This window comes from Mesoplodon bidens, assembly GCF_964165515.1.
Source record: "Mesoplodon bidens genome assembly, chromosome: 5".
Taxonomy (NCBI): Eukaryota; Metazoa; Chordata; class Mammalia; order Artiodactyla; family Ziphiidae; genus Mesoplodon; species Mesoplodon bidens.
This window is the reverse complement of record NC_138161.1, coordinates 19,883,338-19,910,366: the sequence shown is the minus strand read 5'-3', so window position 1 is coordinate 19,910,366 and position 27,029 is coordinate 19,883,338. Positions and strand designations below refer to the sequence as shown.

The 27,029-nt window shown below is 39.1% G+C and overlaps 1 protein-coding gene across 2 annotated transcripts; it reads right to left on the bottom strand.

Annotated features, from left to right (window-relative positions):
- Window positions 1-3,155: 3,155 nt before the first annotated feature.
- On the bottom strand, window positions 3,156-25,587 carry MRPL39 (mitochondrial ribosomal protein L39). 2 transcript variants are annotated; one of them, XM_081234265.1, is made up of 10 exons: window positions 25,476-25,585; window positions 24,475-24,681; window positions 22,539-22,678; window positions 19,927-20,026; window positions 18,788-18,855; window positions 15,220-15,332; window positions 12,643-12,708; window positions 11,269-11,422; window positions 6,163-6,226; window positions 3,156-3,259 (listed from the first exon to the last, which is right to left on the bottom strand). In XM_081234265.1, exons 1-10 carry the CDS (start codon window positions 25,537-25,539, stop codon window positions 3,252-3,254), a joined length of 984 nt encoding a protein of 327 aa, XP_081090391.1. In that variant the 5' UTR covers window positions 25,540-25,585; the 3' UTR covers window positions 3,156-3,251. The 2 variants fall into 2 exon arrangements, with proteins under 2 accessions (XP_081090391.1, XP_081090390.1); XM_081234264.1 differs by lacking the exon at window positions 3,156-3,259 and having other exon boundaries at window positions 3,277-6,226; window positions 25,476-25,587.
- Window positions 25,588-27,029: the final 1,442 nt, after the last annotated feature.

Genomic DNA, 27,029 nt, shown 5'->3' with positions numbered 1-27,029 from the left:
TTAAAATTTCCTAAACACATATAAATCATAAAGGAAAAGATGAGTAATTCTGACGACACAGAGAAAGCATCAACGAAGTTAAAAGGTAAGCCAGACTAAAGATATTTGCAGTGACAAAGGTTTTTCTGAACATATAAAGAACTCATATGAAAAGGACCAAAGAGGTGACTTCCCTGGTGGTGCAGTCGTTAAGAATCTGCCTGCCAATGCAGGGACATGGGTTCGAGCCCTGGCCGGGGAAGATCCCACATGTCGCAGAGCAACTAAGCCCGTGCGCCACAACTACTGAGCCTGCACTCTAGAGCCCACAAGCCACAACTACTGAGCCCACGTGCCAGAACTACTGCAGCTTGCTTGCCTAGAGCCTGTGCCCCTCAACAAAAAGAAGCCACAGCAATGAGAAGCCCGCACACTGCCACCAAGAGTAGCCCCCGCTCGCCGCAACTAGAGAAAGCCCGCGCCCAGCAATGATGACCCAACGCAGCCAATAAATAAATAATTTTATTAAAAGAAATAATAATAAAAAATAAAAGGACCAAAGATCCAATAAAAAAATAAATAAATGGGGCAAAGCCTTAAACTGGTAACTCACAGAAGAGGACATCTTATTGGATACTAAACAAAGGGAGAAATGCTCATTGTCACTATATGCTCAGTATTAAACAAATTAATTTAATTAGATAGGATCATGCATATCCAACCGACCAAATATTTGAATGTCTGACAATGACAAGTATTTGTGAGGGAGTAGGGAAACAGGAACTATCAGACTGCTGATAGGGAGTAAACTGGTACAACTATTGTGGCGACTGACTAACAATATTTAGTAGAGTTGAAGATGCATGTTCTACTTCTAGGTATGTACCCTAGAGATACTGTCAAATGTGTACACAAAGAAACATAAACAAGAGTATTTTCTGCAGTACTGTTTATAACACTAAAAAGTCAAGACCATCCTCAATGGTCAATAAGAGAATGAACTAATTGTGGGATTAATCATACAAATGGGATAGTATATACTCCTACAGGTATTAACCAGCTCAGCACATGTACTAGCTCTACATGTATCAACATGTTAAATGTGAACACACAATACTGAGCAACAGAAGCAAATTTCAAAAGGATATGCATATCATGAAACCAATTATGTTTAGTATAGAATACAGAGAATAATATACATTGCAAATCATGAATGGTAAGGATATGCACAAAAAAAGGACAGTAGTTCTTCTTGGAAATGACATGAGGAAAACTTTCAATGGGTAGGCAGCTTTTTCTTTATTTAAAAATGAAAGAAAAAAGGTTAACAGTGGTTAATTTGGATAGTGGCTATATGTCAACATTCTTGGTTGCAAACAAGATCTGCTCTACTAGTTTAAGCAAAAAACAAATGGCTCACAAGGCTCAGAGATCAGGTTACAGGACTCAAAGAAATGCCCACTATTACAGCACAGAGCAGCTGCAGGGAGAAAACCACTGAGCACAGCCCCACATCTTGTACCACGACACGGGACCCTCCACCGCTGCTGCCTTAAAAGCCACATGTCACTGTTCCCCTCGACAAACTGGATCCCATGTGCCATGGTCTCCACAGCATCGCTTTCAAATTTCACACAGGTGTGTCTAACTAGTGAGCCTAGGATGCCTGTCTGGGCCCTGACTGCAAGGAAGGTTTGGAAATTAAGTTTCACTCTCCACTTGGTAAGATACATAAAGGGGGAAGTCAACAAAAAGTGGATGTTCAAGCAGGGCTAGGTGCCCAAAAAGCATGAAAAATGTCCATCCAAATAAGGGTTTGTTAAATTATTTTTTGTAAGCTCAAAATACTTCACAATTTTTTAAAAGAAAAAGAAATTCAAAGTATAAATCCACAGACAACAAAGGGGATGGGAGAGGAAAACAGCAGCAGACAAGAAATTTCGCCCAGTTGCTAAAAGACAGACAGTGAAGTGACCAATGCAACAGTAGAGGATGTCACCGCCTAGAATACATGTGGGAGTCCAGCAGAAGAGAGCCAACCTGCCCAGTTGGCCTGGAGAAGCTCAAAGATGGTGGAAGACAGAAGACAGAAGAGGGGCTAAAGAGAATGGGATCAACTGAAGGTCTATATACAAACCAGTTGATCTCTACCCCATACCCCCTACCTCCAAATACAGAAGGGCCTGAATCCAGATATTTGCCCACAGGTAAGATACTGGAGGGATCTCATAAAAGAAATGAACAGTCTGGGGAGAACGAGATTAGTCATTATAGAAACCAGTCACCAAGACTGACAGTCTCTTCATTCTAGCCTTAGAAAATCCCCATCATAACAGCCAGCTTCACCTACTCACCTTGAGAAGCCAAACCTCGCCCATACCACAGAGCTACCACTCAACCTCCCTACAGCCGCATTATCAACTAAAACTAACAATCAACAATCGCTAGATTTGAAAAAAAAAAAAAAAAAAGCCTGAAACATGAAAGACTGAGATAAGCAAAAAATCCAACTCTAGAGGAAAGAGATCATTCAGGGACTAGGAAATAGATGAATGAACAAATCAATGACTATAACTCTATCAGTATCTTCAGAAAGATTCGCAAGTACATACTATAACTGTTAAACATGAACAAGAGAGTGGTACATAAGAGCATGTCAGTGAAAGCACCTGGGTCCAAATTCCAGCTTTGCTACTTGCCAGTTCTATGCTCCCCAGTTTCCTCATTTATAAAATGGAAACACCTTCTCAACAGGTTGTTGTGAGGATTAAATAAGAGACTCCATGTGAAAAGCTCAGCACAATGGCCATATATATAGTATATAGGAAATACTCAGTTACTCAGTAAATAGTTAATCCATCCACAAACACTTGCCACTTGCCACAATGATGTTTATGCATCACTGTTTACAACAGTGAAAAATGGGAATTAGGATGGTCCTATTTATGTTTGTAAAAGATGGCATTGGTATTTGTGCATATATGTTTATACATGTACAAAAAAGGACTGAAAGGAGAAAACATGCCAAAGTGTTACATTCGGGGAGAGGAGGAGACAGGGGTGTTTCTGTGTAAAATTTTTACTGTGAACATAAGTTGTGTTATCCTTTAGAAAAAGGAAAAAGTAAACATCAGTATACATCTTAGGGAGAAAAAGACAAAAAGCACACACAAACATTACATAGAAAACTTTTATTTTAATTTACTATACATATCTAAATTTGAGGAAGTTACTAGGCAGATACACTTTCCTCTGTAGGCTGAGTTTGATCTTCAGGTACCTGTAAAAACATAAATAGCTTTACTTTTCTAATAAACACTTTTAGTTTTACCCTTCACCCACCATTTAAAATCACTGTACAGCCTTTCTCTTACAATGACCCTGTCTTTTTCTTTCTCCTTCCATAGTAATTACTATAGAAAGTTAAGTAGAAAGAGAAGAAAACTTACATGACCAAGTTCCCAATATAAATTACCAAGTACAACAATTCCATTAAAAATACAACCTGAGGCATATATCTAGGCTTCTCAAGATGGTCATTTTATTTTTCATCTATAAAATGAAATCATTCGTATAAGAAAACTATCAGCAGTGCTGCAACAAGGTATTTTAAATCAATCTATTTTGTTGAAAAAAATCAATAATTCTACTTTGAATATAGTATAATACAGGTTTAGTAGAAATAGATATCTGTATGTTAATATTTCTATTATATGTCACTCAGATATAGCAAACAAACAGAGCTAAACTGTATCCCTCATCACCCCCAAAACCTGCCCTACTTCCTGCATTATCTATTTCAGTGAAGGGCTCTACCCAGGTGCCCAAGCCTGGCATGAGAGAATCCACAGTTCTCTTACCTGCATATTTAATCAACAGTCCTATTAATTCCACCTAAGTAACTCTCACAGCCATTTTTACTGTCCTGCCGGAACTTCAGGATCTCATCATCTACTATGGCTTAAGTCACAGTTATCTTCCATGCTGCCCCCAGAATGAGCTTTTACACAGGAATAGTTTATCAATAGGTCACTTCCTTATTCAAATTCTCCAGTTACCTGTCACTCCCTTATTCAAATTCTCCAGTTACCTCCAAACACCTTCAGGAGGGGAATACAAATTCCACATCATGGAAGACAAGCCCCTCATGTTCTATTTCCAACAAACTAATCTGGACTCATCACCCACCCTACATGTACATCCAGATTCATCTTACATTCACCACGCACTCCATTCCTCCACACCTCTTAGGCAAGTAGCTTCCTCTGAGATAAACCCATCCTCAAGCAAATTAACTGCCTGGCCCACTTTTATTCACCCATTAAAACCAGCTTAAGAAACACCAATTCCTGGAAAGCTTCCTTAACCAACCCCTCCCAGCTTGGTTTGGGTCCTTCTCTTCTTTATGCCAGAGCCCCACATGTACAACTGAATTGTCTGCTTCTAAGTCTAGTTATCTTGTTCAAGTAATTTGCTTGAGGACAGCAAGAAGATTTTGTTCATTACTGTACCCACTGTTGCTGGCACATAACAAACATTCAATAAGTCTGTGTAGTTAAATCAATGAACCATATGTTTAACCTACTCCCTTTAGACGAGCAAACAAACAGTGGAAGAAGGAAACTGAACCAAAATAAATGTTGCAAAAACAGCTATTCACTGATTTCTACTAGATACTACTCTAGGTTACTGTCTCTACTATTTTTCTACATTTCTTATAGACTCATTTTTTTCTCTAGTTTCTTAATCTAAAATGGACATTGTGACCAACCAAAGAGACAAAGTTATTCTTCCTATTCAAAAACACTTTCTTCTCATGAGAAAAAGAAAATTTACATCACCTTTACACAAAAACATTATAGCTAAGTGCCTAAATAGTGAATTCTATCTGTAAAGTCATTAATAAAGACTAGGTTTACACATCATCATGCAAAATAATCAATAAAAATTTATTGGGTAATCCCCCATATGCCAAGTGCTGTGTTCAAACTTTGGCATTACACATAGTATACAACAAACCCTGAATGGGTTAACACAATGTAAATGCACCAGCAAAAATAATCAGAAAACAATATGAGGAGGTATACAATCAAGCAGAAATTGCAGGGATGGATATTTGTTCAGAGATTACTCTGAGAATGGTACATGGAGAAGGTAAGACTTGGACAAGGTCTTGCAGAATGAGTAGGATGTAAATAGACAGGAGGAGGATGGGAAACAGAGTCCAGACATAACTGTCATAAAGAAACATAATTTGAGCATAAGTTTGAGTTAACAATATGCAATACGTATTTGAAAGTTGCTAAGAGAGGAGATTTTAAACCTTCTCACCATAAAAAAAAACTAACTCTCTGAGATAATGGATGTGTTAACTAACCTTATTGTGTTAATCATTTTGCAATATACAGATATAACAAAATCATTACACAGTATACCTTAAAGTTACACAATGTTGTATGGCAACTGTATTTCAATAAAGCTGGAAAAAAATGAAGTGACAGAAGAAGGTAAACTAAAACAAAGAAACAAGAAAGTAAGTTTGATGTGTACTTGTAAGCTTGACTAGAGTGGAAACTTAGGGAAACTAGGAAGGGTTCATGAGGCCAGATTACACAGGATAGCTATCAGATAATGTAAGTAAAAAGTTAACACTTTGTCTCTGAAAGAGTGAACAGGGAGAATCGTGGTCAAGAAATATAATCATTCCTATTTGTGAAATCTAGATGCTAGTGACACAGAATAAACGACAGTAACATAAGTATTCAAATTTGGTTCTTCAGGACATTTGCACATTTAATATGTCAACTGTCAAGGCAGCTTTAACTCATATCTGGCGAATCTCTAAATGTTCATTAAGTTTACCAAAAAATTATCAAGACCTAATTAACACCATTACAACCATTAAGAACTACAACTACTATACAGTAATATTCTTATTTTTCTTCAAGTTCTACAATATCATTCCCATGATGCTAACAAATAAAAATGAAAAGAATTGCCAAATAACAACTTTTCTCTTGCCAATATACTAACAGGGTCAACAAGCACAATACCGCTTTAGCTATTTAGACAACTAATTACTTTTTTCTTTCTTTCTCTTTTCTTTTTTCTTTATTATTTTGTTGTTGTGGTAGTAGTGGTTGCTTAATTTCAAGGAAAATTTCTTCATAGAAATATACTCACATGTTGTCAAAAACACCATTTTCCGAGACCTTTCCAATAGTTTATTCCATATCGTAAAATGTGCCTTGAGAAGAAAAGATTTACTATGAATTATATAAAGCACAAAAGTTACAATAGAAGAGGCTGAGTCTTTACATAGGTTTTAAAACAAATACATAAAAAGTTAGGCAGTACTAATGAGGCTAAGTGGTTCCAAAAGTGAGTTCAAGTAGGGAAAAAGGGTACATACTATACAGAGCAGCTGCTTTGTTTAGCATTTAAGAAAAAAAGACTTAGGACTGAATATGCCATTCTTCGTCTCTGTCCTTCTTAATCATTACCACCGGAGAACACGTTCCTTCTAATGGGAAGCAAAAATCTGCCCCACTTTTCCACCTGTTCTTTTCTTAAATAGCCAATTCCAACACGCTAGTGGTCACTCTTCAAATCACAAGCAATCACAAGGAAAGGTTCATTAACAACCAACTGTGACGCAAGAGGGAGGGGATATGGGGATATATGTATACGTATAGCTGATTCACTGTTATAAAGCAGAAACTAACACACCATCGTAAAGCAATTATACTCCAATAAAGATGTTAAAAAAAAAAAACCAACTGTGACATCTCACACTGAAAGAGCAGACCTAGAGGATTTAGTAAATTACCATAAAGAACAAGTAAAAACTAATGAAGACAACAGTAAAGTTATAGAACCGATTTCCTTAATTCTTAACAATCTTATGTAGCAGAGGATTATCAGAATGCATAAATGAAAACTGCAAAGTGCAAAACGACCACATCAATGTTACTAACTCAGTTGAAGGTGATACTGAGGGATATGGGAGGGTCAGGGACTATTTCAAACTGGATGAGCTGGTAAAATCTGTAATAAAAGGTAAAATTAGTAAATACGTACATGCAAACCTTCTGGAGGAAGAGCAGCATGGTATGTTAAAGGGAAAACCATACCTGGCTCAGGCGGAATGAGCAGAGGGTGGGAGACTTTAAGGTGTGAGTGGAATATAATGGGTAACGGAGAAAGCGGTATAAGATGAAGTCAGAGAGAGAGAGGCAGGAGCCACACAACGTAGGGCTTTGTGAGACAGAGTGAAGGGCTGGCATTTGTTCATGAGAAGCCACTGGAACGTCTGGGGCAGAGGAACTGCATGATCTGATTTGTATATTAAAAGCTTCATTTTGGCTACTCAGCAGAGAATGTGCTGTAGGGGGCAAGGATGAAAGCAAAGAAGGGGAGTGAAGAGAAAGAGCGACAGGGATGAGGGAAGCAGTAGTAGATGAGATGCTATGCCGTGGATGCATTCGGAACATGTTTTAGGGTTAAGAGTTGAAGAACTTGCTGATGGATGGGATGGGGCATGGCTATGAGGAAAACAGAGAATCAAGGATTACCTCAAACAGCCGGCTAGACGACAGTATCATTTACTGAAATGGAAAAAGCTAGGAAAGGAAGGTGTGTGGAGAGAACATGTAAAGGACACGTATGGTAAAAACTAAAAAATGCTGATGAAAGGGATGAAAGAAGATTTAAATAAATGAAAAGATATATTGTGTTCATAGATTGGAAGGCTCAATGCAGTAAAGACATCAATTCTCCCCAAACTGATATACAGGTTTAATAAAATTCCTATCAAAAACCCAGCAAGGGAGAACCATTAAAGATGGCGGAAAAGTAAGATGTGGAGATCACCTTCCTCCCCACAAATACATCAGAAATACATCTACATGTGGAACAACTCCTACAGAACACCTACTGAACGCTGGCAGAGGACCTCAGACTTCCCAAAAGGCAAGAAACTCCCCATGTACCTAGGTAGGGCAAAAGAAAAATGAAAATCCCAGCAAGATTTATTGATAGAAAAAAGATTACCCTAAAGTTAAATGGAAAGGCAATGGATCTAGAATAGCTAAAACAAATTTTTTTTTCTTTTTTTTTTTGTTTTTTTTTTGCGGTACGTGGGCCTCCCACTGCTGTGGCCTCTCCCGTTGCGGAGCACAGGCTCCAGATGCGCAGGCTCAGCAGCCATGGCTCACGGGCCCAGTCGCTCCGCGGCATGTGGGATCTTCCCAGACTGGGGCACGAACCCGCGTCCCCTGCATTGGCAGGCGGACTCTCAACCACTGCGCCACCAGGGAAGCCCCTAAAACAATTTTTATAACAAATAATAACATGGGAGGAATTATTCTACCTCATTTTAAGACCTATTAAAGCTATAGTAATCAAGGTTGTGTGATATCTGAAAGAGAGACACATAAATCAATGGAACACAATTGAGAAACCAGAAATAGACCCACACATATATGACCACTGATTTTTAACAACAGTACAAAAGCAACTCAACAGAGGAAGGATAGCCTTTTCAACAAATGGTACTGGAGCAATTTGACAAGTATAGGGAAAAAGAAAACAATGAACCTCATCCTCAATCTCACACCTCATACAAAATTTAACTCGAAATAAACTACAAACTTAAATATAAAACTATAAAACTTTTAGGAAAAAGAATAGGGGAGAATCTTTGGGATCTAGTGCTGGGCCTTTAATTCTTAGAATTGACACCAAAAGCATGATCCATAAAGGGAAAAACTGATAACCGGACTTCATCAAAATTAAAAACCGCTATCTGTAAAAACCTGTTAAGAGGATGAAAAGACAAGCTACAGACAGAAAGAAAATATTTGCAAACTACGTATCTAGCAAAGAACTAGTATCCAGAATATCAAAAAACAAACAACTCTCAAAACAACAGTAAAAAAGCAAACAATCCAATTAGAATGTGGGCAAAAGAGAAAAACAGACATTTCATCAAAAAAAGATATACAGATGACAAGTAAGCCCATGAAAAGATGTTCAACATAACTGGCCAGTAGGGAAATGTAAATTAAAATTAAATAAGAAACCACTACAAACCCATCAGAATAGCTAAAATAAAAATTACTGACAACATCAAGTGCTGGCAAGGATTAGAAAAACTGATTATTCACACACTGCTGGTGGGAACAGAAACTGGAACTTAGCTTGGTAGTTTCTTAAAAAACTAAACATGTCCCTGCCATATGACCCAGCAATTGCACTCCTGGGCATTTATCCCAAAGAAATGAAAACATTTATTCACAAAAACCTATACACCAATGTTTACTGCAGCTTTATTCATAATAGCTTTATCCAAAGTAGCCAGAAGCAACCCAAATATCCTTTAACAAGTGAACGGCTAAACAAACTGTGGTATATCCACACCAAGGAATACCACTCAGCAATTAAAAGGAATAAACAATTTTTTTTCTGTCTTTTTTTGTTTTGTTTTTAATTAATTAATTTATTTTTATTTTTGGCTGCCTTGGGTCTTTGTTGCTGCGCGTGGGCTTTCTCTAGTTGTGGTGAGCAGGGGCCACTCTTTGTTGCAGTGTGCGTGCTTCTCATTGGGTGGCTTCTCTTGTTGCACAGCACAGGCTCTAGGTACGCGGGCTTCAGTAGCTGTGGCACTTGTGCTCCGTAGTTGTGGCTCGCAGGATCTAGAGCACAGGCTCAGTAGTTAGCGCACGGGCTTAGTTGCTCCACGGCATGTGGGATCTTCCCGGACCAGGGATTGAACCCGTGTCCCTTGCACTGGCAGGCGGATTCTCTTTTTTTTTTTTTTTTTTTTTTTTGCGGTATGCGGGCCTCTCACTGCTGTGGCCTCTCCCGTTGCGGAGCACAGGCTCCGGACGCGCAGGCTCAGCGGCCATGGCTCACAGGCTCAGCCACTCTGCAGCATGTGAGATCTTCCCGGACCAGGGCACAAGCCCGTGTCCCCTGCATTGGCAGGCAGACTCTCAACCACTGCGCCACCAGGGAAACCCATGGCAGGCGGATTCTTAACCACTGCGCCACCAGGGAAGCCCAAAAGGAACAAACTATTGATATACTGATACATGCAACAATTTAGATGAATCTCCAGAGAATTATGCCGAGTGAAAAAACCCAATCCCAGAAGATCACAATAGTGAATGATCCCATTCATATGACATTCTTGAAATGAAAAAATTATAGAAATGGAGAACAAGTGAGAAGTTACTAGAAGCAAGGAGGTGGAGGCGGGGCAGAGGGGAGTGGGTGTGAGTGGCTGTGGCTATCAAAGGCCAACATGAGGGATCCTTGTGAAGGAACTGTTCTGTATCTTCACTGTATCAACGTCCATACTCTGGGTGTGATAGTGTGCTACAGTTTTGCAAGATGTTACCACTGGAAAAACTGGGTAGAGGTACTTGGGATCTCTCTGTATTATTTCTTAGGACTGCAAATAAATCTACAGTTATCTCAAAGTCAGAACTTTAATTAAAAAAATAAAAGGATTAGCAAGGGGTGGGAGCAATATGGAAAATGATATGGAGTAGATCCTCAAAATAGAATAGGGAGAAGAACGTGCCAAATGTTAAGGCCAAAAGGCACCCCTGAAGGTCCTATCAATATGTGCTCCATTACTCCTCACTGCACCCTCCTCCATACTAATTTGAAGTATTAAAAATACTATCTCGGACTTCCCTGGTGGCGCAGTGGTTAAGAATCTGCCTGCTAATGCAGGGGACACGGGTTCGAGACCTGGTCCAGGAAGGTCCCACATGTCGCGGAGCAACTAAGCCCATGCGCTACAGCTACGGAGCCTGTGCTCTAGAGCCCACGAGCCACAACTACTGAGCCCGCGTGCCACAACTACTGAAGTCTGTGCACCTAGAGCCCGTGCTCCACAGCAAGAGAGGCCACCATAATGAGAAGCCCACACACCGCAACAAAGAGTAGCCCCCGCTCGCCACAACTAGAGAAAGCCCACGCGCAGCAACAAAGACCCAATGCAGCCAAGAATTAATTAATTAATTAATTAATTAATTAATTATAAAAAGAAAAACTATCTCAATTTGATTTAATTTTTTCAACTAATACTTCTCTTGTAAATTATCTGTTTACATCCTGGGTAAAATTATTTTTAATCATAAAACCAAGTTGACAAACTATTAGTGTTACACAACTTAATGAAAATTAAAATGTATGTCCTTCAAATTGGTATAAAATCAAGACCAGAATCACACCCACACCCAAACTAAATGACCTGAAACTTTAAGCTTTACTTACTCTTAAGTGCACAGGTAAAGAGAGACCCTGGAATCTTCGTACAAGACTTGACTGGGTGGCTTGAAGATTATGAACCGCTGACACTTCGTACTGGAAACAAATACTTGTTCTTGGAATAAGAGGGCCCTCACTCACATCAATGAAGTCACCACATCTGATTTGATTTAAAAAATAAACAAATAAAACCTCAAAATCAAATCACTTACAACAGTTTAAAAAAATCTATTCATTCTTTTTGCCACTACATCCCTAATCAAGAACAATCCATGTGGATCAATTCCATCTCTAATAGCCCCTGACACAACAATCTCAAGTGATGAGACTAAAACTTTAGAAATTAAAATCAATGTATCTTTTTCTTACTTAGCATTGATATAAATTTAAAGATTTTTAAAATAATTTTTTAATTAATTAATTAATTATTTGGCTGCTTTGGGTCTTTGTTGCTGCGCGCGGGCTTTATCTAGTTGCGGCGAGCAGGGCTACTCTTCGTTGCAGTGAGCAGTCTTCCCACTGCCGTGGCTTCTCTTGCTGCAGAGCACGGGCTCTAGGCGCACAGGCTTCAGTAGTTGTGGCTTGTGGGCTCTAGAGCACAGGCTCAGTAGTTGTGGCACACAGGCTTAGTTGCTCCACGGCATGTGGGACCTTCCCGGACCAGGGCTGGAACCTGTGTCCCCTGCATTGGCAGGCAGATTCTTAACCACTGCACCACCAGGGAAGTCCCTTAAAGATTTTTAAGATCACTGAACACATCATGCTATCAAGTGGTTCCAATGTCTAAAACTGATATCCTATCACCTTATAACAACTAACTGCAACAGAGTTTAGAATTTAGCATGTAAGACAGCTTCCTAGAGGAAAAAATTTAAATCTGAGTCAAGAAAACATGAAGTTGAGAAAATTGATACAGGCCGTGAAGCCATTTTTGCATAATGCATTCTTACCTCTCTCATCCCAGCATCAGAAAGCACAATGTGATATAACTTCCTTATATGTAACATAAGTAGTAACTAATTAGTCAGTATTCATGTTTCTATATACATATGAATCACGTTCAATTCATAACAATGAGCATTTTGCCGAATTTCAAAATTAACTCTAAAAATTACATTTTCTTACAATGGTTTCCAACTCTTTCAGAAATAAAAATAACAAACAATAAAATGAGGAATAGAAACCACAACTGTTCCTGAAGATGACTTAAAGCTTCCAATTACCACCATAGCAAAAAGTTGAACAAAGCAGTAAAAAGTAAGGTAGTCAGAACAACAAATTAAGGTACAAATCTTTTCCAGTCATACACCAGTCAGGTAACAATAAAACTAAGCCTTCCTATAAATTAGCATAGCAGTCAATTTTTATATTTTTACTTACCTGTGTAGCTTGACTATTCTCTCAGGGTTCTGAGATGCCTTCTCTTCTATGAAATCTAATTTGTACCTAAAAAGCAGCAAAGAAACAAATGTTTTAATTCTAAATGTACAAAAAGGTGTTTAAAGCCACTTCCCTTTCTCTCCCTCTTCAGCCATAATTTTTGCAAGAGGGGTTTACACTCGGAACCTCCCCTTCCTCACCTCCCATTCACACCTCACCTCCTTCACTCTGGCCACAGCTTCACAATTCCACCGAAGTATTCTCCTTGGTGCCAACCTAATGGACACTCTTTAGTCCTTACTTCCACTGCTCACCTCCACTTCTCAAAGTGTTCTTTTCCACCAGCTTCTGTGGCATTCCCTACTGCTTGTTATTTTAACTCTCTGGTCACCCTGCTCTTTCCCTGCCCTTCAAGGATTCTGTCCATAAACTCTTTTCACTCTAAGCATCCTCTCTGGGCTAGCTCCTTGATTTGCAGTTTTAATTATCACTTATGTGTTTATATCTTCTACACCTCTGCTTCTAATCCACATACCTCTTCTGAGCTCCAAACTGTATATCCAAAACACTCCAGACATCCACCAGGGTGTCTACAAGCATCTTACACTCCCAAGTTCTCAAACTGAACAAAAACTTACCCTCTCTTTTCTCACCAAACTTATTCTTATTCCTGAATTCCCTAGTTTAGTAAATGACACCACCAACTACCCACATCTCCAAGTGAAAAACTGCAGATACCCCTGATTCCTGTTTCTCCCACCACATTCCCTCCATCCAATTCATTACCAAGTCACATCAATTCTACAGCCTAAATGTCTCCCAAATCCACTAGGGTCTGTCAGTATAATGAATAGTACAGATGGAACTGCACAGCCCAGGTTCAAATCATGACCTTACCACTTACTATTAAGAGCCTTGCCTATTTACCCCAGAATGCTAAACAAACATTACACATGTGTGGCAAGGTTGGGAAGCGTCAGTTTGTGCAAAAACATCCACTTACTGCCACACCCCTTCTTCCAGAGCCTTGATGATTACTGAGGGAGCCAACTCCCTTGAATACTTGTTCCTCTTGACCCACTTCTAAGAGAAACTCCTGTCCCCTGGGAGGCAAAGCCACTGAAAGTTCCCCCTACAGGAGAAAGGCCCCATCACTGATCCACCTTCAACCTCCAAAACTCTGTCTCCTCAAACTTGCCCCTAAATGATCTCCCACCTCCCTTTACACATTCACCTAAAGTTACCAAAGTCCTACAAGCCTCTCCTAGACTTTGACAGTTGAGTGAGAGGAAAGGGAAATCTCAGTGTAACATGAAATGAAAGTCTAGAGTACCGCTGCCCAATATGGTAGCTATGAAGCACTTAAATGTAATTAGTCCTAATTGAAATGTGCCTTAAGTGTAAAATACACACCAGATTCTGAAGACTTAGTATGAAAAAGAGAATTATAAAATATTAAGTTTTTAATATCAATCACATGTTGAAATGTTTCAGATACATTGTTTAAATAAAATTGTTTTATTAAAATTAACTTCACCTTTATTTTGAATTTTTTTTAATGTAGCTAACTAGGAAATTTAGTTATATAGATGACTCACATTATATTTCTATTAGACAACACAGCCCTAGAATTTTGGTAGGGGTGGTGACTTGATAAATTCTGATAATTTAAGGAATTTTCTTATAGAATTAATGGTAATTTAGTTGTAAAGAATTATTTGTACTCCAGTTCAGTATATTCCTACTGCTTTCTAAGTATACTGGTTCCAAAATATGCTAAATATTATAAACTAGCCCCATGAGAATCTGTGCCTCATTTTATAAATAGCTAAAGAAATTCCAATCCATTACCTTTAACAATTTGCAGGTGCACATTTTGGCTTTAGACTCTAGTATCTATATGATTTTTTGCAATGCAGATATTCCTTTCTAATTAATTCTAATTTTAATTAGTTTAACATTAAAATTTAGTTTATGTTCTCACAATTAGTAGAAGATAAACTGGAAGTTTTCTGAGTGAAAAAGGGAATTGAGAAGGCAGGCAGGATTTAACATGTTGGCAAAGAAAATCTATCAAATGGTTAATTCCCATACAGAAGACTAAGATCTGTGTGAACGTTTTACTTCAGCTGTTAGCTGCCTTCATTTTCTGTCTTACCCTTTTCATCTGAAGAGTGGAAAGATGGGAAGGAAAGGTTGCCAAATGCAACAGTTTAAATAAATTTAAGTTTAAATTCAAAATAATGCAGTTTCTTAACGTAGGCTACCACTTCACAATGGAAGGAAAAAAGGGAAACATATTGCTACGGTGATATAAAGAAAAGGACTAGCCAAAGAAAAAGAGAAGTAAGACAAAGTAAGAAAATTATCAAAGGTGTGGCAGGGGCACTTCTTCTCAGTGAAATAATGAGATGAACAAAAACAAATAGGCTGGTGCAGAAAAGAGATCCCAGAGCTAAAAAGTAAAAAGTGTGCTACATAAATACATCAAGTATGAAAGTTATTAAGAGCTGAATTTTCTTCATTACATACAACTTTGGGAGGTTTAATTTTGTTTAAAAGGAAGCCAACACTTACTTATTGTGTTGAAATATTTCTAACGCCACTTTTGCTTCAACTTCCAGAGTTTCAAATGGAAGATCTTTATAAATTAAAGCACGAGCATCTTTTGTGAAGGAACGTAGGTTCTCCTTAAAAATGAAAGTATTAACCTTTCGTAACAATTTACTTAAAAACATTTCCCTATAAGGCTGATAAAACTGTATGCTTAATATTGTAAGTCCAACTACAACAAAAAGCAAAAAGCAAATTTTCTAGGAAAGAAAGCATTAATTTACAACAATTAAATACTGGAACCATAAAATGTACAATTAGCAATTTCTCCCAATTCTACAAACTATAAAACTTGTAATTAACTTGTAATTAAATAGCCTCCTGTATTAGAAATAATTATTATGGATAATTCTACAAAGACATTTTAATAAACATTTCATTCAAATTATACAACCCTGTAAATGTTTATTACAGTGATGGTGCAACAAGTAGAAATACTAATAAGTAAATGGTAAGATACAAAAATTTGTTTACACTATGAGTAAAACTAAGCTTTTTAAATAAATGCATGAGGAAAAAATTATTATTTATGTGATTCAGAAACTTTCACTAGGAAATGTAATGTCATCATTGGCCATGTCCAAAATATAGCATAAATCCAATATTAGAAATTTCTGTTTAATGAAAATGTCAATTTCACACAATTAAAATGACTAATAATACACATTAACAATGTTTATGAGTTTAATAAAAACTATAGTTGAGTTCTCACACTATAAATCATAACTAATATAGAAAAGATCAAGCACTATTATACAAACAATTTTTGTAATAAAATTATTTCCATAAACTTCCTAATAGACTCTTTTGAATGAACTGACTCTTCTCCATTCTTAAATGGATAATTTTCTGTATAACCAATGCACATTAATAGTTTAATATAGCTGTTACTTGACTGTAACTTTCCCCCACTTTCTAAACTCCATGGTGCCTGCAATTAACTAGTACATTTCTTTTTTAAAGTTTTATCTTTAAAAAAAGGAAAAGGAGGCAGCAAGTTTCATACATAATGAGACTTAAATTTTCATCTCCTTAGTTTTTACTTAACTCCCCCAATGAATTAAGAATCTTGACAGACTTGAATAAAAAAAGAAATTATATTGCCACAAGTGCACAGATCATGAAGAAACCATTCCAACCTCTCCCCTCACCCCCCCATCTCTCCCAATACCTCTCTTCCCTCTCTCCCTTTCTCTCTCTTTTTTCCTTCCTGTTTCCCTCCTCTCTCTCTCTCTTGATACTAAGCAGTAACGGCAGGATTACATAAGAAATAACTGTCAAAGCCAGCATTTAAACCTGGATCTTCCCTGACTTCAAAATTTTTTTTTTCAGGTGTCATTTGTGATTTCCTTTTTTTTTTTTCCTCACATCTTTATTGGAGTATAAATGCTTTACAATGATGTGTTAGTTTCTGCTGTATAACAAAGTGAATCAGCTATACATATACATATATCCCCATATCTCCTCCCTCTTGAGCCTCCCTGCCACCCTCCCTATCCCACCCCTCTAGGTGGTCACAAAGCCCCGAGCTGATCTCCCTGTGCTATGTGGCTGCTTCCCACTAGCTAGCTATTTTACATTTGGTAGTGTATATATGTCCATGCCGCTCTCTCACTTCATCCCAGCTTCCCCTCCCCGCCCCCAACACCCCATGCCCTCAAGTCTGTTCTCTACATCTGCATCTTTATTCCTGCCCTGCCACTAGGTTCATCAGTACAGCTTTTTAAAATTCCATATATATGCATTAGCATACAGTATTTGTTTTTCTCTTTCTGACTTACTTCACTCTGTGTGACAGATTCCAGTTCCATCCACCTCACTACAAATAACTCAATTTCATTCCTTTTTATGGCTGAGTAATATTCCATTGTCTATATGAGCCACATCTTCTTTATCCATTCATCTGATGATGGACAGCTAGGTTGCTTCCATGTCCTGGCTATTGTAAATAGTGCTGCAATGAACATTGTGGTACATGTGCCTGTTTAAATTATGGTTTTCTCAGGGTATATGACCAGTAGTGGGATTGCTGGATCATATGGTAATTCTATTCTTAGTTTTTTAAGGAACCTCCATACTGTTCTCCATAGTGGCTGTATCAATTTACATTCCCACCAACAGTGCAGGAGGGTTCCCTTTTCTCTGCAGCCTCTCCAGCATTTATTGTTTCTAGATTTTTTGATGATGGCCATTCTGACTGGTGTGAGGTGATACCTCATTGTGGTTTTGATTTGCATTTCTCTAATGATTGGTGATGTTGAGCATCTTTCCATGCATTTGCTGGCTGACTCCAAAATTTTTGCTTTTAGAAACTACAATATTTCACTAAATCCAAGATGCACCACTAAGAAAAAACATTACCAGTTATAATCATAAGATGCTATCTACTGTAAGTCACATTTGCTCCAGAGAATTGCACTGAGTGAAAAAAGTCAATCTCAAAAGATTACATACTGAATGATTTCATTTACATAACATTCTTGAAATGACAAAACTATACAAATAGAGAACAGATTAGTGGTTGCCACAGTTTAAGGATGGGGGGCAGATGGAGACTAAAGAGAAACGTGGGTAATTTTGGCAGTGATAGAAATGTTCTTGGCTGTATCAGTGTCAATATCCTGGTTGTGATATGGTACTATGATTTTGCAAGATAATACCATTGGGGAAACGGAGTAAAAGGAACATGGAATCTCTATGTATTATTCCTTACAACTCCATGTGTATCTATAATTTTCTTCAACTAAAAACAGTTTAATTTTAAAAAGTTATATAAACAAACAAAAGACACATTTGTTTTCAGAGATATTAAAATGTGAAAAAAATGTACATAGTGGAATTGATAAAATGGTATGCTACACTGCCTCCCCTCTTCTGATCTCCAGACTTCCAATCTGTAGGACATACAGTTTTGCTTAATTAAGAATTAGGCATTTGTCTGTTCTCCCCAATCATAACTAAGCCTCTAGGCTTGACTTTTGCAAGCCATCAGCATCCTCTACCTACACAGCACCTGGTCTAGATTCACTCTGTTAGCCAGGCTCCTGCTGCTACCCCAGTCCCAGACCAACAAGGAGCACCCTCCTTGTGAAGGCAGACCATTCCAGAAGAGGTTAGTTTGCTGCTATTTCAGTTACCTTTGTCAAAGCCTGATATTTTAATTCACCCCTCCCCCACTCTCAATGTAACCCTTGTTGATAGGAAGATCTCAGGATGCAATAGGCTTAAAATGGCTTAGGGCAGTGGTTTTCAAATTGTGCTCTGAAGATCCAAGGAGGTAAGGCTCCAGGCCCCTCGCCCCCACATCAACCAAGATAGTTAAGCTTCTATATTTTATTCTGGGTACCACGCTGTTGTGAATATCCTCAATCATATACATCTGTCTTAAATACACTAAAAAGCAACAATAAAGATTGACTGATTCTTTTAAATATCCTCGACATGCAGTACCATTCAACAATACTAACACAGGACTCGTTCTAACAAAGAAAGGCAGAGACTGTAAAATTAATACTCCAAAGAGTAGACTTACTTTTGTTGGCATCCACTCATCAAGTCTCTTATCCAAAACTACATCATAGCAGAAGGCTCCAGTGATTACTGTAAATCCAACCAAAATAAAAAGCAAAGTCAAATCTGTTAGGGTAGAAAGTTACTAATTGGCAACAAATGAATATTTAGACCATAAAATGAAGGGTCAACGATCTCTCCCAACACTACAAATTATAAAATTGTCACCAGTATTCCAGCTGCTTGTCAGAGCTGTACCAACTTTCCCCCCACCATAAAACTAACTCACTTTTTGTTAACCCAACATCACCAGTATTTTTTAACCATTCACTTTTTCTTCAGGAATAGTACCACCATAGAGATCTCAAATATTAGTTACTAGATATAAAAATTCCTAAAGAGTAAGATATTTAATAAGTAGATGAGTAACTAAATGGACATGAAATGTTTAATTTCTTTTTTAATATCTTCTAAATTTCTTCATTTTTTGTTGTTTTGTTTTGCTTAGAATCATTTATTGCCAAATCAAATATTTTTTGGTATATAAACTTCCACCTTTTTTAAAAAAATACCATTGTGATCCTACTACACATACAGTTGCAAAATCCTAGTTTTAGGAAAATTACAAAAAATGTGAACTCTTCCACCTCCCCAAAATGGTATTCCTCTCCAGTGTCAGGGTCATTTCTGGTGAAATGGTACCACCTAAACACAGTTTTCTACAGAAGTCTATTTATACTCATATCTCCTTGTCCTCACATTCTGTTTGGAAATAAGTACTTAAAATGGTAAGAAATAAATACTGATACAATATAATTACATGAAATTCACATTCAAAAGAAACATTCTCCTCTAATTTTATTATGTTAATAAAAATTGACCGCCAATAATTAAATAAAATGGATTCTTTTACCATTATAAATAGAAGGTATATATGACAGTAATAGGATGGATTTTGTTACCCATAATAAATGGAACGTATGTAGGATGGTAATTTATATTAGACTAAGTGAACTCTATACAACAACAAAAATAGGTACCAAAATATTCAAAGATTACAGAAAGTGTGTGTGTGTCTATATACATATATATATATATATAAACACACACACACACATATATATATATATGTTTATTTATTTCTTTATATGTGTACATCACCTGGAACTTCTGGAGCTCTGACCAAACTGACCACATATTCATCTTTGAATGCCCTCTCTATCACACAGCCCATCAACATGGCACAAGAACGCCAATAAGCCTAGAAAAATAAAATACACACAAACATAATAAACACAAGATTTACTAACATTTCTTTAATATTAAAATTTAGGTTGACTTTTGACTTAGGAACCGTTTCTCAAATATCTGTCCATCCTCCGCAATTAGCAATGGTTACCATCAGACCATGACATGACCACCACCAAGCAAAACCCACAAAAGAATGAAGCACCAACTTCATGTGGTTGGCAATGTTTGTATAAGATATCAGACACTATAATGTTTATCAACCAATAAATAGTTTTACCATCGGTAGTAATTTTATTTTTAACCCAGGATAAAGTTAACTTGTTAACAAACTTGTGCTGAAGTAAAACAAATATATTAAAATGTACCTGTTTATAACATACATAAATATGGAGGGATAACCCAACTTTTTTTTTTTTTAACATCTTTATTGGAGTATAATTGCTTTACAATGGAAGCCAACTTTTAAGAATTATTTATGGGCTTCCCTGGTGGCACAGTGGTTAAGAATCCCTCTGCCAAGGCAGGGGACATGGGTTCAAGCCCTGGTCCAGGAAGATCCCACATGCCACAGAGCAACTAAGCCTGTGCGCCACAACTACTGAGCCTGCGCTCTAGAGCCCACGAGCCACAACTACTGAGCCCACGTGCCACAACTACTGAAGCCCATGCGCCTAGAGCCTGTGCTCCGCAACAAGAGAAGCCATCGCAATGAGAAGCCGACGCACCGCAACAAAGGGTAGCCCCCGCTTGCTGCAGCTAGAGAAATCCCACACACGGCAACAAAGACCCAATGCAGCCAAAAATAAATAAATAAAAATAATAAAATAATAATTTTTTTTAAAAAAAGAATTATTTATGACTCCTATCCTATACCTAACATCACATATCACTTAGGTTATTCATATTTATAACAAAGCAATCTCACTATTAACTGGGCTTTCACCTCACTAGCATTTTGATCCATGGACATGCCCAATATGGGTATCCATGCAATGACCTTCCCAGAGTCATAAAGAGAAACATAAGTCCTACACCATCTTAAGCTCTGTACTGGCACTACTATAACTAGGCACTTAACTTTCCTAAGCTCTTGTCCATATCTGAGGACAACAAGAGTGGGTTCATTTGGTTGCACATGGCAGAGACTGCTCCAGAATGTGTTCTACACAACCACACAAATACACTAAAAATAAATGCAAACCCAGGCCTTGAAGGCTGGTAGCAAAATGCACTTCTTCACCTATCTGACTTGATTGTTTTTAATGTCTGATGAACTCCAGAGTCAATGCCTAGGTTCAAATCCAGGCTCAGCCACTTAGCAATCTGGTAACCTTGGTCAGGGTAAGACACCTCTCTTTGCCTCAGTTTATTTATCTGTAAAAAGGAGATAATAGCACCTTTTATGGAATTTTTTTAATGAGGATTAAATGAGTTAATACTTGTGAATCACTAAAACAGTGCCTGATATACAATAAATGTTCAATGTTAGCTACTACTATTATCATGTCTACCATTTCCTTCTTTAAGTATTTCATTTCAACAAATATTTATTAAATACCTACTGTGTAAGTCAAGGACAAGATCTAATAAGGGACATGATCCCTGTCTTCACAGAGCCAAGAATCCAGGACATTCAACAGTTCGTATTACAAGGGAAAATCAAACTACTGTATCTAGACACTAGCCACGTGTTCTGAGGCCCAGAAGAAAAGAGCGATTCATTCTGACAAGAAGAAACTGAGAAGGTTCCACAGAGCATATGGCATTTTAATTGAACTATAACAGATAAACAGGATTTTAATAGGGAGGAAAGAAAATACTCGAAGAGCATCAACAAAAGCAAGGAGGATAACAACAGAAACCATTAGTGACCAAGTCCTCCAGTGTGGCTGGAGCAAAGAGGAAGTGGAAAGATGCCATGGAAGGTGAAGCTCAAAAGGCAGGCGAGGGCTTCCCTGGTGGCGCAGTGGTTTGAGAGTCCACCTGCTGATGCAGGGGACACGGGTTCGTACCCCGGTCTGGGAAGATCCCACATGCCGCAGAGCGGCTGGGCCCGTGAGCCATGGCCACTGCACGTCCGGAGCCTGTGCTCCGCAACGGGAGAGGCCACAACAGTGAGAGGCCCGCGTACCGCAAAAAAAAAAAAAAAAAAAAAAAGGGGGTGGGGGTGGGGGGGTGGGGGAGTTAAAAAGTTATTGAAATAATCCAGAAAAGATGGTGAAAGACAAGAATGAAACTACTGCAATATACAGGGTGATTAATAAAAGTAAGCTGAACAAAGATATGAACGTCTTTTAGTTTTCTCAAACCAAAATACAGAGCCATTAATGCCACTGAGGATTTCTGAACTATGAACATGCCTAATCTACCAAGTAAAACCCTGATTATCTAGTACAGTACAACATTTGACCTTGGCCAGATTTGTACATTTCAAACTCCATAGGAAACAGATTTTAATTTAAAAAAAAGACTAGAAAAAAAACTGGGGGGATGGGTACAAAAGAACATAGAGGCAGAAATACCTTATTGACTTCTCCTGGATCATCATCTTTGAAAGTAAGAAATTTAATTTCACATGACTTGGTCAAAGGCTTATACATGTCCCAAGGCTGTCCGTCCACAAGAGCCAGAATGGACTTCCTGCAGTACCACTCACTTAAATCTAGGAATTTAAAACAGATTGAAGATCTAACTCTAACAAAACCCAAGTGAAAAATTACATGATTAAGTGCTACGTTAAGAAATAAAACAATAGAAAGGCAAGATTCTGCAAGCTGTCTTTTTTGGGGAGAAAAAAATGATTTGTAGCCAATAAAAACATAATTCCCAACACATCCAATGTATTGCTAATTATTAATGAAATTACCCAAACAAAAATCATTAAGGCTAAGTCTAACTTGAAATTAATCTGTCAATTGTTAAGTAATAAAATAGTTTTCCAAGAGCTACCCTTAAATATTCAGAGAGCAGCATCGTGGATATATTTGGCTATATGCACACACGACTTAGAAGGGAGAATATATAAATATACATCCCAGCAAGTCTGTTCTACATGGTTTGGGGTCTTGCTCCCAAACCATCTTTACTTCCCTAACATGGACTCTTCAAGTTAAATACCACAGTTACCAGTTTTTATTCAATAATTATCAGTATGAATTCACACATAAACCAATCAGCTCTGGTCTGTTATATGACTCCAGAATGCAACTCCAACTCTGATTAGATGTTTTTTGAGTACCGAGCTATTCACAGAAGTGGTCAAACCACAGGTCTAAATAAGTTCCATAAGGCGGGGATCATGCCTATTTTTGCTCACTCGCCAGTATAGCTAGAGACTAGCATCAGGCCTGAAATACACTAGGTACTCAATAAAATTTATTGAATGACTGACGGTATGAGTGACAAGCAAGTCTGAGGTCAGCGGTTACGCTAAGAGTGGTTCAGAGGCTTCATCTCTATGTGTGATGTGTGTAAAACTCCTTAAGGGCCTGAGCTTTGTCTTAGCCTCCTCTGCATTCCTAATGCCTATCCTACAGCAGAGGTTCAATAAATGCTTGCCAAACAAGTAAGCAATTGTAAGTACTAATTCAAGTGCCAAAGTAAAGGAAGATTGAGAGTACACACTCGGCAGGTCAGCTTAAGCTTTTAACTAAAGTTAACTCCTTAAATGGAATCATTACTGAGTTTTCCAAACATCTGAACAATGCAGCCAGTCATATATGAGCGAGTATGTAGGTGTACATATCTACGTTTCGTTCTTTCGGAATTTAAACGTTACCAGTTCTATCAAAGGTACTACAAAAGCATTTTGATCGAAAATAACATAGAGGCCTTGTTCCCTTCATTTCCACACCAAATCACACACAGGGCCTTGTTTTCTCCCTTAAGATATGAACACAACAAATATTTTTACCCCAATCACATTCACCCCATGCACTCACACATTTACTACATGTACAGTAAATGTAAACAAAGACACAACACACAGAGAGGCAAGTGGTGAGCAGATAAAAGACTTAAGTTAGGCTATAAAGAGCAGGAAAGGAAAAGAAGGCCAAAAACAGCTGATCATCTGAGGCCAGGGCAGTCCCTCCACCCCAAAATCCTTTAATGGGACTCACATGGTGACTGCTCCCATTACACCACAGTGTGTCTAAAAGGGGCAAGCACACTAGTAGCAATGCTTTCAGGTCTGCCTCCTGCAGGAAACAATGACAGCTCTCTAAACTCAGCCAGATTCCAGCAAGTCCCAGGACAACCTATGCGTTACAGCATCAACCTTTCAAGACCCACAGTGCCCTCAACTGCTAAGCCCGCAGTGAACACACAGTACGATGCTAGATAAAGGAGAACTTCCGGGAAGTTCAGGGAGCAATTATAGCATCTTGTCTCCTCTGCACCGGTTCTTCTCCTGATTTATGCAAAATCTTCAAAATGGTACCCTGATTCGTTACTTACGCATGGCACAGCTATAAGGAGTTGAAATGTTTTTATTCATGACGAAGACAGTGCCAGGGTCAGCTTTCCCAACGTGCTTCACTTCAATCTTCTCAGTTCGGGGAGTTAATGATAGCTGCCTGTTTTTCTCTTTGTTAAAGAGATCATTCTGCATTTCTGTCCGTTCGGTCGGTGACAGCTGAGAAGCAGGTGATGTTGCTATAAATCCTGTGCAGAAGTTACAATAAATGTGAATACTGACCAAAAAAATAATATATTGCCCCACCCTGTTCCCCTCCCGTATCACCATCCTCCAACAAGGAAAGAATAGGAGGCAAGGGAATTTTAAACGCTGTTCACCAAAATGAGTTCAGAAGTAAACTTAAACCCCTTTCTAATATTGATAATTAAAACACCCACGGAAAAGAACTGCAGCCTGCCCTGATCCACGCCTTTACTTCAACTTTGCTCTTTCACCATCAGATCGCCACTTCCCACCACTTTCCTCGGTCGTATTCCAATCTGTGCTTTACAATAAAGGGCAAAAAGTAACCAGGAAGTGGAGTCAAAACCAGACCAGTCATTGGAAAGGTGAGCAAAACTGTCTCTTTGAAAAGGTCTTGGGGACAAGAAAGCTCCACGAGACTGCAGGTCCCACGCCAAAACTCTCCATATGTAGAGCGAGAAATGCTAAGCTTATTTTCCAAACCCCAAATCAGAGGATTTGGCAAGGCATGTACGAGTCCAGTGGAAAAATAAGGACATGTTTGCACCGGGACGTGGTCTCCCTCCCAGGGGCGCCCCAAGCTCCTCCCGCGGCCCCGCCCCTGCCCTCCCCGTCCCTCTCGCGTCCCGAGATATGTACCCCAAGGCCGGGAAGGGGCGACCAACACAGCAGGGTCTCAAAAGACCCTCCTCGGCCCCCAACCCCGCGGGACCCCCCAGGACCCGCCTCGGGCCCAATCTGGGCAGACACCATCCTCTAAGCCTCCCTCCCTGACCCTATGGCCGCTAAAACTCACTACAGCCAGCCCCGCCGCCGGGGGCGGCCCGCCAGAGCCGCAAGCCCCAGGTACCCACGGCCATTGCCTCCTCCGCGGCGCTAGGAACCGCCGCGCGCAGGTCCTTTTCCGTCTTCTTCCCCGGAAACTCCGAGCGCGCACCCCAGGTTCCGCCGGAGAGTTTTGTTCCGGGCCGGGCTGAAGGGCTGCGTCCGCCACCAGGGGGCGCGCTCGCTCCTCGCTGAGAGTCAGTCGCTGGAGGTCTGGAGTCCAGAGCCCGGCTTGTTGCTGGCGCGCGGAGGATGACCCGGAGGTCCTGGGACCCACGGCGGCCGGTCGGCCACCCGGTGGGCTCTGCAGGGGGACAAGCGTCTCCTTTGGAGCCGCAGAGCCCGACATGCGTCGTCACCCTCCGCCCTCCGCAGGTTCGATCCCCGCCTGCTGGGCGAAACCCTTGTTTCTCTCAAAGTATGTTTCTGGGGAGAAAAACTGAGAAAAGATGACTTCTGTTTACTCTTACTTTCGTGGTCAGCCCGGCCGGCCACGTCGATGGCATCTTCAAGCTCTTGGCTTAACTCTCCTTTTTGCAAGGGTGAGTTCTTAGGGTAGCTGGAGTGGGTCTGCGTCCGGCTTCTCCATTTGTTTAGCTGTAGTAATATGGACCTCAAAACGTGTCCTGTTGACGTTGGAGGGAACTTTGTAATCCGTAGAGCGTTTTACAAATTATCTAGATTAATTTATATACTATATAGAGAGCACGTTAAAAGGATCCCATGTTAAAGGGTGGAATTTTTGTCTCTTGTTCACTGATGGATCCCAAGCAACCAGAACGCAGCGTGGCACACAGTAGGTGCTCAATATGTATTTGTTGAATGACTGAATGCCTTTGCATTCAGCGCAGTGTCTGATTCCTTTGTCTGACTAGGATGTTGCTGCTATTGAAGTAAGCATCCCAGAGGTTAAGTATGGAAATGCTCTTACTCAAAGTTGTTTACTGCTATAGCTTTATTTAAATCAATCATGTAAATTGACAAATTCAGCCCAAGGCCTTTCCTCACTCTGCTCCTTGACTTGCAATTGAAATACACCTCCACCAGGTGGTGATACTGGCTAAGGAACAGATGGGCACCATAAGACTCCCTCCTGCAGGGAAATTGGGGAACGGTGATCATAAGGCACAAACTTAGTTATAAGTTCTGGGGATGTAACGTACAACATGATGACTATAATCAACAGTGCTATATGGTGTATTAAAAAGTTGCTAAAATAGGAAATTCTCAAAGTTCTCATCACAAGGAAAAAGTATTTTGTTTTCGTAACTTTATGAGGTGATGGATGTTAACTAAACTTATTGTGGTAATCATTTTGCAATATATACATATGTCAAATCATTATGCTGTACACCTTAAACAGAGTTGTACATTATTTATAAAACTGCAAGAAAAAAAGACTCTGTGCTTGTTAGATCTGTCACCTTGGCCCAAATTGTACATTCGCAATAACTGCACAGGGAAAGTATAATTATCTTCACTTTTTAAATGAGGAATGTAAGTAAGTGTCCGAACTTGGATTTAA

Bases quoted from the DNA above. Each gene is read 5' to 3' on its own strand.
- MRPL39 (XM_081234264.1), bottom strand. From the start codon at position 25,539: ATGGCCGTGGGTACCTGGGGCTTGCGGCTCTGGCGGGCCGCCCCCGGC. The intron at 20,027-22,538 runs GTATTTCTGCCT...TTATTTTTCTAG, and splicing joins ATCCAGGAGAAGTCAATAAG to GCTTATTGGCGTTCTTGTGC. The intron at 18,856-19,926 runs GTGATGTACACA...TTGGATTTACAG, and splicing joins CAGAGCTCCAGAAGTTCCAG to TAATCACTGGAGCCTTCTGC.